The sequence below is a fragment of the Rhinatrema bivittatum genome, chromosome 8 (assembly GCF_901001135.1).
Source record: "Rhinatrema bivittatum chromosome 8, aRhiBiv1.1, whole genome shotgun sequence".
In the NCBI taxonomy this organism is placed as follows: Eukaryota; Metazoa; Chordata; class Amphibia; order Gymnophiona; family Rhinatrematidae; genus Rhinatrema; species Rhinatrema bivittatum.
This window is the reverse complement of record NC_042622.1, coordinates 70,130,336-70,146,803: the sequence shown is the minus strand read 5'-3', so window position 1 is coordinate 70,146,803 and position 16,468 is coordinate 70,130,336. Positions and strand designations below refer to the sequence as shown.

The 16,468-nt window shown below is 48.2% G+C and overlaps 1 protein-coding gene across 3 annotated transcripts in view; it reads right to left on the bottom strand.

The window, feature by feature from the left end:
• Positions 1-16,468, bottom strand: part of RBL1 (RB transcriptional corepressor like 1) — a 365,834-nt gene that overhangs the window by 145,271 nt on the left and 204,095 nt on the right. For all 3 annotated transcript variants that reach the window (XM_029611864.1, XM_029611866.1, XM_029611865.1), the window contains one exon: positions 5,372-5,509. In XM_029611864.1, coding sequence (XP_029467724.1) covers positions 5,372-5,509 — 138 coding nt within the window. The remainder of the gene's footprint in view (positions 1-5,371; positions 5,510-16,468) is intronic.

Genomic DNA, 16,468 nt, shown 5'->3' with positions numbered 1-16,468 from the left:
GGATCAGTCCAGACCATGGGATGTACCAAAGCTTCCCTATCCCGGGTGGGACCGAGCAGTCCCGCTCGAAGCAATTGCCGCCCAAAAGAACCAAACACCGGTGCTTGTACATCCAGATGATAGTGCCGAGCAAAAGTATGCAGGAATGACCAGGTGGCGGCCCTGCAAATCTCCTGCGAAGAAATCGATTGACTCTCCACCCAGGAAGTAGCCTGAGAATGTAGTGAGTGAGCCTTTAAAGCCCTCCGGAATAGTCCGACTTTGGCAGAGATAAGCCGAGGAAATGGCTTCTTTCAACTATCGTGCAATAGTGGTCTTAGAAGCTGGCTTGCCTCGATTGGGACACTCCAGAGGACAAAGAGATGGTCGGAAACCCGAAAGTCACTGGTAACCTGAAGATACCTGAGGAGGACGCGTTTGACATCCAGTTTACGAAGGTCGCCTCCAGCGGTACCCACAATTTCCTCCAGAAAAAACGCTGGAAGCTCTACCGACTAGTTGACATGGAAGGTGGACACCACCTTCGGAAGAAAAGAGGGCATTGTCTTGAGAGAGACACCGGAGTCGGAAATTCGCAAAAAGGGTTCCCGACAAGACAACACTTGAAACTCAGAGACCCGCCGGGCAGAGGCGATCGAAACAAGGAAAACTGTCTTGAGCATAAGGTCCTTTACCATTGCTTGACGGAGGGGTTCGAATGGAGCAGAACAGAGGGCTCAGAGGACCAGATTGAGACTCCACAAAGGACAAGTATTGCGAGCGGGTGACCACAAGTGTTTTACTCCCCTCAAAAACCGAACCACGTCCGGGTGAGCCGCTAAAGGATGACCCTTGACCCGCCAGAGAAGAGAGCCGAGAGCGGAGACTTGCACGCGAAGGGAACTGAAGGAGAGGCCCTTCTGCAGAAAAGAGAGGACTAACGAAACCGGGACGGAGCGAACTGAGACCCCTTGCTCCTCACAAACATTCTCAAAGACCTTCCAGACGTGCACGTAGGCTAGAGAAGTAGACTGCTTCCGAGCTCGAAGCAAAGTAGAAATGACCTCTTCCTTGTAGCCCTTGCGTCTCAGACGCCGCCTTTCAAAAGCCAGGCCGCTAGACAAAAGAGATCGGCCTGGTCAAAAAATACGGGCCCCTGCTGAAGTAGACGAGGAAGATGGCCGAGCCGCAGAGATCCATCCGTCGCCAGGTTCACGAGATCCGCGAACCATGGCCTGCGTGGCAATTCGGGTGCTACCAGAACCACGGGCCCCCTGTGAAGTTCTAGTCTTCTGAGAACTTTTCCCACTAGGGGCCACGGAGGAAACACGTACAGAAGAACGTCCGTGGGCCAAGGAAGAGCCAGAGCATCCACTCCCTCCGAGCCGTGGTCCCTCCAGCGGCTGAAGAACCGATCGGCCTTGGCATTACGCATGGTTGCCATTAAGTCCAGGTGGGGCGGACCCCACCTTCCAACGATCAGGTCCATGGCTATTTCCGAGAGTTCCCTCTCTCCAGGGTTGAGCGATTGGCGACTGAGAAAATCGGCCTGAACATTCTCCTCGCCCGCAATGTGGGAGGCCGCCAGGCAATCCAGGTGTCGTTCTGCCCAGGCAAAGAGACGGCTGGCTTCCAGGCAACTACGGGTGCCCCCCTGACGATTGATGTACGACACGGTGGTGGAGTTGTCGGACAGCACTCTTACCGCTTTGCCGTGTATGAGGGGCAAGAACTCCTGCAGAGCCAGACGCACCGCCCTGGCCTCCAACCAATTGATGTGCCAGCGAATCTGAATGGGTAACCATATCCCCTGAGTGGACCGGGACAGGCACACCGCACCCTAGCCTGAGAGACTGGCATCCGTGGTTACTATCGTCCACTGTGGAGACTGAAGGGGCATTCCCTGGAGAAGATGGGGGAGCGAAAGCCACCACTGCAAGTCGGCGATGGTAGAGGCCGAAAGAGGGAGGACTATGTGAAACTGTTTCGACATCGGCAGCCAACTTGATAGCAAAGCTTTCTGTAACGGTCGCATATGAGTAAAAGCCCAGGGGACTAGGTCGATGGTGGAAGCCATGGACCCTAGTACCTGCAAGTAGTCCCAGGTTGTTGGAAGAGGCAGCGAGATCAAATTCCGGATCTGACCGATCAACTTGAGGGCCCGGGCACAAGGCAAGAAGACTTTGCCCAGTCGGGTGTTGAATTGGGTTCCCAGGAACTCTAATACCTGGGAGGGCTGAAGGTTGCTCTTGGAAAAATTCACTATCCACCCGAGAGACGCGAGGAGGGCTAATACCCGATCTTCCGCCTATTTGCAGAGAGCCTCTGACTTGGCCTGCACAAGCCAGTCGTCCAGATAGAAGTGAACTAGAACGCCTTCCCGACAAAGGGCTGCCACCATCACCACCATGATCTTGGTGAAGGTGCGAGGCGCGGTCGCGAGGCCGAACAGTAGGGCCCGAAACTGGAAATCCCGGTTGAAGATGTGGAAACGAAGATGGTAATCGCGGTGGATCGGGATATGGAAGTACGCCTCTGTCAAATCGAGCGAGGCGAGGAACTCTCCGGGGCGAACTACCTCGATGACCGCTCGCAAGGTTTCCATGCAAAAACGTGGGATCTTGAGAGCTCGGTTGACCCGTTTTAGGTCCAGGATCGGCCGGAAAGCCCCGTCCTTCTTGGGAACCATGAAGTAGATGGAATACTGGCCTGCGCCAAGCTCTCTTTCCGGAACCGGGACAACCGCGCCCAGACTCAGTAGTGTGGCGATGGTTTGCTCTACCGCTTCTCGTTTGGAGCGCCCGCAAGGGGAGAATAGAAAGAGATCCGGTAGGTCGCGAACAAGCTCGAAGGCGTACCTGTCTCATACAATGTCGAGGACCCACTGGTCCGACGTGATCTTGAACCCATTCCTCGAAAAAAAGGGAGAGGCGGCTGCCCAGAAAAGGGACCGAGGAATGGGTCAACTGAACTTCATTGAGTGGCAGGCTTAGGGGTGGAGCGCGCGGGATGGCCCTCGCGAAAGGGCCGCGACCAAATCTGAGACCGGGAAGAGTAACCCTTCGAGGGGACACCCCGACCATGTGGGGTATACCGTCTCTGCCCCCAGAAACGAGGATGGGAGGGTGTAAAGGAGCGTGCTTGTCTCTGACGATCCTCCGGGAGCTTATGGACCTTTTGTCCCCTAAAGAATCCATAAGCTTCTCAAGGTCCTCTCCAAACAGCAGCTTACCTTTTAAGGGCAGCGAGCCCAGCTATGCTTTGGAGGATGGGTGAGCCGACCAATTGCGCAGCCAGAGGAGTCGCCTAGCGGACACCACAGAGACCATCGCTTTCGCCTGGACGCGGAGGAGGTCGTAGAGAGCATCCGCCCCGTAGGCGATGATGGCTTCCAAATGTTCGGCCTGCTCCGCCTCTGCCGACGGAAGGTCCTGGGCACCGAGTAACTGTTGGGTCCACCTAAGACTCGCCCGCAACACGAGACTGCTGCAGGCAGTCGTGCGGACCCCCAGGGCCAGGACCTCAAAAATGTGTTTCATATGCGCTTCAAGCTTGCGGTCCTGCCCGTCCTTCAGGACTGTCGATACCTCCACAGGGATAGTAGTGTGCTTGGTGACCGCAGAGACGTAGGAGTCCACTGAGGGATTTCTTAACATTCCCAAATCTTCCTCCGGGAGGGGGTAGAGCTTGTCCATAGCAAGCCCCACCCGGAGTCCCGCTTCAGGAGCCTCCCATTCCCGCAGAAGCAATAGCTTGTGCATGGGATGAAATGGAAAAGCGCTTGTCGGAGCCCTGAGTCCCGCCAGGACCGGGTCCATATTTTTGGGTAAGGAGGCCGTAAGGGTATCCGTGGAGGGTCTCTCCAACCCCAATTCCTGGAGGACAAAGGGGATGAGGGGCTCCAACTCCTCCCTTTGGAACATACGGAGGACCCTGGGATCGTCCCCCTCCAGGGGAGGGAGGGTAGCAGCGGCATCAGAAAGAGGGTCAGGGTTCAGAAGTACCGGGTCCACCAGGGGGGTGGCACACCCGGGACCACCCGCACCCGAAGAGACCCCTGGGGTTCCACAGCTGGGCCACCAGTCAACGGCGTGGAGCGAGGAATTTTTACCGGGGGGGGGGGAGGGGTCAAGGGGGGGGCTTCCCCTGCACCTGCAGGCTAGCTAAATAGGATTTGTGCATGACGACAAAATCCGGAGAAAAACGGGTCCTGGATTTCCCGGGGGGGAGTGTCAGGGACCACGTTCCTGGGAGGCCTCGGGGCTTAAATCGGGGGGTAGATTAAAAAAAATTCGGCTCCCCAGCCCCAGGCAGCTCCGAAACGAGAGCTGCTGAAAAATCCAAGATGGCTGCCGTTCCCGGGCTTTGCTGACCCGAGAACGGCCTGGCCATGTGCTGGGGATGTGATCCCCGGGCTAAATTTGCCTGCCCTGCCGAGGAGGGGCCTTCCCCACCCGGCAGGCAGGCAGAGCAAAGTCCCTCTCGCGAAAATCGCGAAGAGGGCAGCCCAAAGGCAAGGCAGGCTGCCGGCCACAGCATGAGAGGAGCCCTACTGAGAAGAAAAAAAGTCTAAAAATAGAAATGATTGGCAGCCCGCTGGCAGGAGTGTAGCAGGGGAGAAACCTGCTGACTCCTGCCTGTCTGGCTGCCGGTTCAAGTCCCCTGAACACGGAAGAATAAAAATATAAAAAATATTTTGCAAGTGCTGGGAAAATTAAATAAATAACTTTTAAACTTTGGGAGACTGTCTTTTTTTTTTTTTTTTTAAACTGAGCACAGCACTTGGGCTCTAAGCCCCGTCGGCAGCCAGAGGAGGGGGAGATGAGAACTGGATCACCAGCCTCGGTCCCCACACCTGGAAGCACTCACGGACTCAGGCTATGCTCCGCTCAAGGGGCGAAGCCCCCCTGAGTCCGGCAAGAGCCAGGAGATGGCACTGTCTCCTGCACAAGAAAAAAGACTAACTAAGTGATCTACTTTATTTTATTTTGAAAGGAAGAAAGAGTCAATTAAACAAACCAAGAATAAGTACTTGCTTGATCCAAAGAAATAGAAGGATAGCCGGCTAACAAGCTGAAATCAGAAGACCGAAGGGCGAGCTGATGCACCTGCTGGAGACAGACAAATACTGAAGCGTTACAGGATAGGCTCTGTCCTCATATAGGACACCCTTTCAGTTTTAATCTGTCTCCACCTGCTGGAAAGGAGGCTCAACCCACGGTCTGGACTGATCCGGGTACGTACAGGGAACAGTAAACATGCTTTGAGACACACCTGGGAAATTATGTGACTCTACATGGACAGACCTCTATCAACAACTACAGAAACATTACTTGCTGTCTGCAGTATTTCATTTGGATTACTATCAAGATCAAAGTGTTGTAAATATTACCTTGTAGAAATAAAAAGGCCTCAGACTGAGAAATTCAATGATCCAAGGGAAAGTCCGTGGGGAACTGTATGCAAACAGTACAATCTCCAGACAGCATGCCATCAGTGAACGGTGGAAAATATCCTGTTCCAACAAAGCCTGGAACAGACAGATAATAGATACATTGCAGCAATAGTTACAGTCTTTGCTCTGAATAATACATTTTTATTTATTTACCATCACTTCTCCAAAGAAGAATCAAAGGAATCCTACAGCATTTCAGGACAGACATGTAGCCACTTCCAGTGTTAAGATATTTTAATCTAGCCAGCTCAAAGTGTTGGCTGAGCTGAAATCCTACTCAAGACTGTATTGTATTGTACAAGCACTCAGCAATAGAACCTTAAAAGGAAGGCATAACTCATATATTAAAAGCAATACTCAGGGTGATTTGGGGCATCAAGCATCAAGGAACTACAGACTCCTGCAGAGTCTACCAGAGAGCTCTACAAGCCTTCAGAAGCTTCCCAACAGGCTTAGCAAACATTTTGAAGGTAATTGGGCATTATCAGATAAGTTTCAAATGTACACAAAAAATTACTTATCTTGAAGTTTTCTTGTCATCTTAAGAGTATATATCACTATATTGTATTACTATAAATTCCCACATAGTATTTCAACCTAAACTTTTCAAGATGGCTAAACTGAAATGGAGAAATTACTTACCTGATAATTTTGTTTTCCTTAGTGTAGACAGATGGAATCAGGACCAATGGGTATAGTGTGCTCCTGATAACAGTTGGAGACGGAGTCAGATTTCAATCTGACGTCACCACCAGTACATATACCCCTTCAGGAAGCTCTGCTCTTCAGTATTCTCTTCGAAAAGCAATTGTGGATATATGTGTGTCTGGATAATTTGATTAACTTGATTAATTTTGAGTAACTTGATTAATGTGATTAACTTGAACTGGTTGATGTGGCTTATAGCTGGAGACCGCCAGTGCACTCAACCGAGAAACGCCGACCCCTGGTAACTATGGGTGTCTTAATTAGAGGAAAGCGTGGCTTACCCGTGTTTGTCTTGCTCTTGGGGATTGTCACTCGAGGTTCCGTGTTTGGAGGCAGCCGTGAGCGGGATACTGAGTCCATCTGTCTACACTAAGGAAAACGAAATTATCAGGTAAGTAATTTCTCCATTTCCTAGCATGTAGCAGATGGACTCAGGACCAATGGGATGTACAAAAGCTACTCCAGAACTGGGTGGGAGGCTGCCGCTAGGAAGTCTAGTACTAGATTGAGGTTTTATAGGGGTACCGGCCACTTTAGGGGTGGTCGGATCTGCTTGACCCCTCTCAGGAAGCGGGAGATGTCTGGATGAGATGCTAGGCTGATGCCTTCCACTTTGGCTCCGAAGCAGACCAATGCGGCCACTTGAACCTTGATGGAGTTGAGGGACAACCCCTTCTGTAAGCAGTCCTGCAGAAATTCCAGGATCGTGGGAATTTTGACTGTCCGCGGGAGGATGTCGCAGTCTTTGCACCAGGCTTCGGATATTTTCCATATTCATATGTAGGTTAGCGATGTGGAGAATTTGCCTGCTCGGAGCAGGGTGTCAATCACTGCCCTCGAGTATCCGCTCTTCTTCAGGTGTGTCCTCTCAATAGCCAGACCGTAAGAGAGAATTGAGTTGGGTCTTCTTGGAGGATCGGGCCTTGCTGGAGCAGATCCCTGTGTGGAGGTAGAGGGAGAGGGCTCCCCGTCACGAGTCTTCACATGTCTGCATACCACGGCCTTCTTGGCCAGTCCGGGGCCACTAGAAGTACTAGCCCCCTGTGGAGCTCTATCTTGCAGATGATCCCGCCCAGTAGTGGCCACGGTGGGGAGGCATATAGCAGGTCTTCCTGTGGCCAGGTCTGGACGAGGGCATTGATCCCTTGGGATTGTGGTTCTCATCTGCGATTGAAGAAGTTGGGAACTTGGGCGTTGGACCAGGTTGCCAGGAGATCCATGGCTGGTGTTCCCCAGCAGTTTACTATCAACTGGAAGGCTGTGGTCGACAGCATCCATTCTCCTGGGTCTAGACTTTCTCTGCTGAGGTAGTCACAGTGACGCTGTCTTTTCCCATGATGTGGGCGGCTGATATCCCTTGCAGGATTGCTTCCGCCCACGCCATTAGGGGATCTATTTCCAGGGACACCTGTTGGCTTCTGGTTCCTCCCTGGCGGATGATGTAGTCAACTGTCATGGCATTGTCTGACATGACTGACAGATTTGCCTCGGAGTCTGTGACTGAACCGTATGCAGGCTAGTCTGACCGCCCGGGCTTCCAGTCAGTTGATGTTCCATCCCGACTCTTCCTTGTCCCATTACCCCTGGGCCGTCAATTCCTGGCAGTGGGCTCCCCATCCTCGTAGACTCACGTCCGTGGTGAGCAAGGTCCAGGTCTGTGGGGACAGCCTTACTCCCTTGCTCAGATGGTCTTCTTGTAGCCGCCATTGGAGCTGATGCCGCACCTCCTCCGGGAGCTGGAGACGCACGGAGTAGTCCTGGGACATCGGGTTCCACCGTGACAGTAGGGAGCATTGTAGCGGTCGCATGTGAGATCTTGCCCATGGAACCCCTTCCAGGGTTGATGTCATGAGGCCAAAGACTTGGAGGTAGTCCCATACTTTGGGGCGAAGACTTGTTAGCAGGTTTCGCAATTGGTTCGTCAGTTCAGTTTTCTTCTCCTTGTAGGAGGAAGAATGACCTTGTCTTGTCTGTTGTCGAACTGGACTCCCAGGTATTCTAGAGACTGGGAGGGCTGTAGACAGCTCTTGTTTGTGTTGACAACCCACCCTAGGTTCTCCAGTAGAGCCTTGACTCTGGTGGTTGCCTGATGACTTTCCTCTGGAGATTTTGCCCTGATCAGCCAATCGTCCAGATATGGGTGTACGAGGATTCCCTCTTTCCTCGGTGTCGACGCTACTACAACCATAATTTTGGTGAACGTCCGAGGGGCTGTGTCGAGCCCGAAGGGTAGCGCCCGGAACTGGTAGTGGTGGTCCGGGATCATGAAGTGCAAGAAGCTCTGATGCTCGTGATGGACCGGGATGTGCAGGTATGCTTCTGACAGGTCCAGAGATGTAAGGAATTCTCCAAGCTGTATCGCCCTTATGACCGAGCGCAGGGTTTCCATGCATTAGTGTGGTACCCTCAGGTAGCGGTTGACCGACTTCAGGTCCAGTATGGGCTGGAACGTTCCCTCTTTCTTGGGAACGATAAAATAGATGGAATAGTGCCCAGTATTTCCACTGCCACCCTCTTGGAGGGTGCCTGGCAAGGAGATTTCATGAACTTGTCCGGAGGGATGTTGTGGAAGTCCAGACAGTATCCCTCTCGAATGATGGTTAGGACCCACTTGTCCGTTGTTATCTCAACCCATCTTTGGTAGAATAGGGCAAGCCTGCCCCCTATGGCTTCTTCCTGTGGATGGGTTGGCTGATTCTCATTGTGGGGTGCGGCTGGGGCCTGTGCCAGAGCAGGCTCCCCTCTTGTAGTGTTTGTTCCGAAAGGACTGGCCCCTGCCTGCGGGGCGAGGTACTTGCTATGTACTCTTGTAGGGTCTGAAACGCTGTGATCCTCTGCCCTTAGGTAATCGGGGAGAGGGGCGTTGGCTTCTTTTGTTCTTGTCCTCCGGTAGCTGAGGTACTGGGGATTCACCCCATTTGTCGGCTAATTTCTCTAGTTCGCTTCCGAAAGAAGGGCTCCTTTAAAGGGCATTTTTGTGAGTTTCATTTTGGAAGTCGCGTCAGCTGACCAGCTTCGGAGCCAGAGTTGCCTTCTGGTGCCACTACAGATGAGACACCCATGGCTGAGGTGCGCAACAGGTCAGAGGTCGCATCCATGAGGAAAGATACCGCTGGTTCTAGTGCTTCGACAGGCATGGTGGTGTTCCTGGTCATGGATAAGCAGGCGCGTGTTACCACAGCACAGCAGGCAGCAATCTGTAGTGACATAGCTGATACGTCGAATGACTGTTTAAGGATGGATTCCAGACGTCTGTCCTGGGAATTCTTGAGTGCCGCTCCTCCCTCAACTGGAATGGTAATGCGCTTTGTGACTCCGCAGACCATGTTGTCCACTTTGGGGAATGCCAGTAGATCTTTGGCTGAGGGTTCCAGTGGATAGAGGGCTTCTAGGGCCCGTCCGCCTTTGAAACTGGGCTCCGAAGCATCCCATTCCAGGTCGATCAGCTGTTGTACGGCTTGCAGCAGAGGGAAATGGCAGGAGGCCTGATGGAGTCCCTCTAGGAGAGGGTTTGTCTTTAGTTCCCCTGTGGCACTAGTGCCCGGGATGGCGAGCTCCTTCAAGCTGTGCACCACGAGATCTGATAGTTCGTCTTTGGAGAAAAGACGCCTCATGGTTCGGTAATGTTCCGTTCCTGGAGGGATTTCCCCTTCCTCCAGGGATTCTTGATCCTTGTCCGAGATGTCCATGTCCCCTATGGAGAGGCTTTTGGCTGGTAGAGGCACGTCTCTGGGGGGCATAGAGGGCTCTGGAAGGTTAGGGTCCTCTGGGGGAGGCTGTGGTTGTGTCATCGTGGTGCCGGTTGCATGTGGACGAAGGTGTGAAGGCCTTTAAAGAATTCTACCCAGGAAAAGGATCCTGGATCTAAATTGAAAGCCGCTGCTTCCCCAGGATTGAGGGAGGCTCACCCTGGGAGTGGAGAGATCCGGTGTACTATCGGTGGATCCGGATTCCTGTACTGGCTGGGGAGGGCCTTAACCTGGATCTCCCAGAGCCTCCTCGCACTGTCGGCACAGGGCCGTGGTCTCTTCGTGTTGCGCAGCTCTTATGTGGCAGGCTGGGCAGAGGGCTTGTGCTTTGACCTTCTTGGCCAGTGGTGCCATGGTTTGTGCGCATAGGGTAGCAGAAACCCCGTATAATGCGCACGCCGGGAGGCTTAGTTATGCGCTCCAGGTGCGCCGAAGATGTGCGCGTAGACCAGGATGCACGCTCACAAAGATGCGAGTGGCTGTGTGCCCAGCCCCTTGTGTGTGTCGCTGTGCACATGGCACTTATGCCCACGCCGATGTGCGCACAAGTAAGTTGTGCGCACGGCTCAGTTAGGCGGACAGGACAACGATCAAAGGAAAATGGCGTCAGCGACCACGCGAGCAATATGGTGACCACCTCGGAGGGTTTCCATGTGGGAGAACGCTCGTATCGGATCGGGTCTAGCCCGGACGGGGCTGATCAACCTGATAGCACAGACGCCGACAAGTGATCTGTGCGGCTTTCCGAGCTCGGAGACTTTTAGAAAGTTTTCTACCTTACCTTGTCTCGGCGTTTCCCGGGTTTCGTTCTGGGCGGTCTCCGGCTGTGGGGGGAGAGGGAAAAGTACCTTCACCGCCGTGCTCTGTGTTGCACCCGCTGCCTCTCAGTCACTCCCATTGCCGGGGGCTGAGTCCACGCCGGGAACCGGCTGCCAGACTGAGGCCTACCTCTGAAGGATCTCAGAAAACACCTCAGGAATTCTCAACTGGGGGAGGGACCTGTAGGTATCACCGCAGGAGAGCGGGGCTCGTCTGTAGAGGTAAGATTTCTTCTTGTTTGAAGTTTTCTTTGGTTTGAATACTCTAACGCTGTGCAAGCGTGTATAGAGTCCCGAACTGCTATGGAGATGGAGAAATATTGAAGAGCAGAGCTTCCTGCAGGGGTATATGTACTGGTGGTGATGTCAGATTGAAATCTGACTCCGTCTCCAACTGCTATCAGGAGCACACTATACACATTGATCCTGAGTCCATCTGCTACACACTAGGAAATGTCTCTTTAAAGCAGGATATTAATACAATCAACAATGAAGAAGAAACTAATTGAACAGTCTTGTGCAAAGACTGTCACAGGCTCATGAGCTACCTACACATACTATATTATATGTGGAGAAAATAATCTTTAAGAGCTGAAGTAAACTACAGGATACAAATTCAACAAAGCCCAAAATATTCATGGTCAGTATATTTTTTTTCAACTCTACTGCATTTGGTTGTGGTTTCATATCTTTTGTTAAAAATCTGATATGAAGAAAAAAAATCCCCTTCCCTTCCAAGTATAAACCAGCACCAACTAGCATGCCAAGCAATAGAGGTGAAAAATGTTTTTGCATGTACATAAGGAACAGCAATATCTTTCTATTTATTGCATACCAAAAGTCTGGCTGCTGGCTTTTCTAAACATGCGATCATCTAAACATTGTATACTCATGGTCAATCTGGTTGATAAGATCATAGTCTAATCACAGTTTGTTTTGAAATAATTTTTAGATTCAGAGTAACAGAAATACCTATGCAGGGTCATTTATTATAATTTTTTTCATAACCTTTTATTTATTTATAAAATTTATATTCCATGATCTCTCAGCAATGCTGTCTGATGCAGAGTACATAACACAATATTTTACAGAATCATAAAATAAACAATTTCATAAAAACACAGCAACATAAAATCTAAGAAAAAAAAAAATCAGGCATTACATAATTATTCTCTGCAGTACACTTTTTTAAAGAAAGAAAATTAGCGAATATCATCAGCATAGAATTTAAATTTAACTCCCATAGCTCTAATAACCTTTAGAGAAAATTTAGTAGAGCAAATTGGATAAAAATTGAATAAGCCTAATATTTAAACAGATCTTTGTATTTAAACTAATAGAACTCTGAAATCTTCTAATCAAGATCTGTTCATTTTGCCAACCCTAACTCAAATGATATTTGAAGGCACATGTTCATCTTTTAGCTACTTGAAAGAATCCAATTACCAGAAATTCTGGAAGTTAAAAATGTGGTTATTTAAGCAAGCCTTTGAACCCTATAATTTAAGGACGGATGCCCTGTCATGGTTGGAAGCTGTAATGAAATTCTTACTTACTGTTGTGTTCATAAGTTTACATACCCCTGGCAGAATTTGTAAGATGTGTAGCATTTTAAGAAAACATGAGTGATCAGACAAAACATTTTTAAGGTGTTTCAAATTAAACTACTTTATTCATCACAGAATAGTACATTCATTAAACAAACCACAGCAATAAAGGAAATAATAAAATGGTCCTGTTGAAAAATTTACATACCCTTGAACTTTTGGGCTGATAATATTCACTCAGGTTGACATACACAGGTTGAGATGGCAATGAAGGGTAGGTATCCACACCTGTGCATTGTTTGATTGTAATTAATGTCTGTGTATAAATAGTCAATGGGTTTCTTAGCTCTTAAGAAACCCTTGTAATTCCCTTTACAAGGGATTACCCCATACAACTAACTGTGCGACCACTTCAGTTAGCGCAGAATGCAGCTGCTCGCCTACTGTCAAACAAGCAATTACATGGTCACATTTCCCCAATTCTTTTCAACCTACACTGGCTACCTATCAAATGGCGCATTCAATACAAAATTTTGTCGATACTACATAATCTTATCCATAACAACAAAAACTCATGGATTTCCGCAACTTTTCATCTCTACATCCCATCAAGGAATTTTAGATCAAAAAATCAGTTCATTTTACAAATTCCATCTCTAAAAACTACTAGACTAGTCATGACTCGCGAGCGTGCTTTATCCATTGTAGGCCCTATTTTATGGAACTTAATGACACAAACTGTCAGATTTTTAAGCAACAAAAATGAATTCAAGAAAGCATTAAAACACAATCTTCTTAAGCAAGCTTTCCCAAATCTATGTGAGACATAATTCCTCAGGCTTCTTCTACTTTCTTTTTATTCATTTTATTCTAATGTATATTTTTTTAATATGTTTATGTTACCAGTTTTTATTATTTTTAAGGTTATTTCCATGTCATTTATTGTCTTGTTTGTATACTTGTAATTAATTTATGACTGTACCATTGTAACCTGCCCCGAACATTGGAGGGTGCGAGTAATAAATCCTTTTAAATAAATAAATAAATAAATATTTGATTACTGAAGCATAAGGAAAGCAAAAGAACTATCAAAGGATCTGCGAGCAAACGTAGTTCAACTTTAAAAATCAAGCAAAGATATCCAAAGCTTTGAAAATGTGGAAAATTATGGGTTTGTTTAATACCATGCCAGACCATGAAAGATTTCAGACACAACTGCCAGAACATTTGTTGGGATGCGAAGAAAAACCAACAAGCAACTTCTACTGAAATACAGGCTTCTCTAAAACAAAGTGGTGTGGGTGTTCCAGCATGCACAATAAGGAGATACTTGAACAAAAATAGGCTGCATGGTTAAGCTGCCAGAAAAAAGTCATTGCTGCATCAACTCCACAAAACAGCCCGCTTAGAATTCACCAAACAGCACCTAGAGAAACTTCAAAACTTCTGAAACAAAATAATTTGGCATGATGAGACCAAAACTGAAATTTATGGTCACAACCATAAATGTTATATTTGGAGAGGAGTCAACCCCATCCTTATCGTGTAGCATGGAGGTAGATCTCTTCTGTTTTGGGGGTGGGTTAGCCCCAGCGGCACAGGGAATTTGGTCAAAATTGATGGTAGGATGAATACAGCATTTTATCAGAAATTTTTGGAGAAGAATTTGCATTCATCAGCCAGGAAGCTGTGTATGGGGCACACTTGGACCTTCCAACATGACTATGATCCGAAAGACCAAGTCAACTCTTCAGCGGCTGCAGAAAGAAAATTTAAGGTTCTCGAGTAACTATTACTGTCTCCTGACTTCAACATCATTGAGTCACTTTGGGGAGAACTCAAACATACAGCTTATGATAGACAACCAAATAATTTACAGGAACTGGAGGCTTTTTGCCAAGAGTGATGGGCAGTTTTACCATATGAGAAAATAAAGGGCCTCATTCACAATTATCACAAAAGACTTCAAGCTGTCTTGAAGCAAAAGGGGGCAAACATGAAATTAAGAATTGGTGTGGGGTCTGTATCAGAAGACGCTGAAGGATTTGATTATTATACCCTGGAAGAGAGGTTGTGCAGGGGAGACAGATATCTGAAAGGTTTTAATAATGCACAATTGTGAAACCTTTTCTGTTGGAGAGAAATCAGGGGACACAAAATGAAACTTCAGGGCGGACGACTCAGAACCAACGTCAGAAAATATTTCTTCATGGAGAGGGTGGTGGATGCCTGGAATGCCCATCTGGAGGAAGTGGTGAAGATGAAAACAGTGAAAGAATTCAAAGGGACATGGGATAAACATTGTGGATCCCTAAAACTAGGGAATGGAAATGAAGAAAAGAGTGCATGGGGGTAACTTGCTGTTGCTGCGGTTACTACCCTTAAAGCAATAAGCCTACATACTGTTAATGCAACTCCATCAGTGCTCTCTGCTTCAATGGCAGGGGAAAAGGGGAATTGGATTCAGACAGCAACCAATGAGGGCCCAGCCTTTTACGGTCAGGGAAAACAAAAACATGGGAGTAGCTTGCTAATGCGGTGGTTAATACCCTTGACCAAATCTTATATACTGTTAATGCAACTCCATCATTGCTCTCTGCTTTTACAGCAAAGAGTTACAGGGAATTGGATTCAGACAGTAACCAACAAAGGCCCTGTCTTTTACGATTTGGGAAACTGATAAGCATGGGAGTAACCTGCATGGCATGGTGCAGCAGATGCTATTATAAGCTTGCTGGGCAGACTGGATGGACCATTTGATCCTTTTCTGCTGTCGTGTCTATGTTTCTTTGTATGAACTAAGGATAGGTAAACGTTTGAACAGGACCATTTTATTATTTTCTTTATTGCTATGGTTTTGTAACAGAAAATTGGTTCTTACCTGGAATACCACAGATCAGTCCAGACAAGTAGGTTTTGCATCCCTACCAGCAGATGTAGTCAGAGAACAAAACTTTTCTGAAACTGTTACATAAACTAGAGTGTGACCTGTAGTCCCTCGTATTGACCTGAACTCAAGCCAAGATGCAGACAAATTCAATAGCTAACCTAACTCCTTCCTCTTCATGAGTAGAGGGGATCAAGGTAGAGTCCTTCAACAACAGCCCTTATGTTCATAGCAGGGATCAAAATTCCTGAAAATTAAACAATAATGACAAGACTTTTCAGTCTTCTCTATTGTACACATAGCTGAGATATCGGTCTTTCAATAGGGTGGGGGCTCTGGGCTGATCTGTGGTATTCCAGGAACAAAAATTAGCAGGTAAGAACCAATTTTCCTTTCCTGTTCATAACCTGGATCAGTCCAGACAAGTGGAATGTACCCAAGCTCCCCTAAATCGGGCAGGAACCTGAAAGACTAATTCGCAACACACACTCCCCAAACACCTCATCGGCCACCTGAACTTCTATTCAGTAATGTCTGGTGAAAGTGCAAAGTGACGACTAAGTTGCCGCACAGCAGATCTCCTAACACTCCACCCAGAAAGCTGGCCCCTTCAGGAAGCACCCTTCCCTTTCAAATATAATCCAAAATTAGGGCATCTTTCAGCCACCACACAATCGTAACTTTCAAAGCCTTGCACCCCTTCTTTGCTCCAGTGAACAGCATAAAAAGGTGATCAGACCTTCGAAATCTATTGGTAACCTTCCGACACAGAAGTACCTCTCTGGATCCGCCGCATCCAGATGCCAGAATGCAGTAAGTTCAACTGGCCGACTCAGAATGACAAAAAACAACCTTTGGCAAAAATGATGGAACCGTCTGCCATGAAACCCCATTCACTGAAATTTGAAGAAAGGGGTCCCTACACGACAAGGCCTGAAGTCCTGAAATTCACCTGGCCAAACAGATAACCAGTAGAAACACGTTCAGAGAAAGATCCTTCAGAAACGTCCCCCGTAATGGCTCAAAAAAGTGAAACAGCTCAAAAGGTGAACTATAAAGAACTTAAGCACCAAAAGAGGGTTCAAGATGGGTACATCCAACTAAAATGAAGTCGTAAATCCTTAGTGTCTATCAGAAAACCACATCCAGATGAACTGCCAAAGAAACTCCATCCATCTTACCTTGACAAAAACAGCCTAAGACTGCCATCTGAATTTGAAGAGATTTATATGCAAACCCCTTCACAAGCCCTTTCTGCAGAAAGACCCAATTTTGAGGACAGACACCCAGGTTGGGTCAAGCCCTTCTTCAACACACCAGACCTC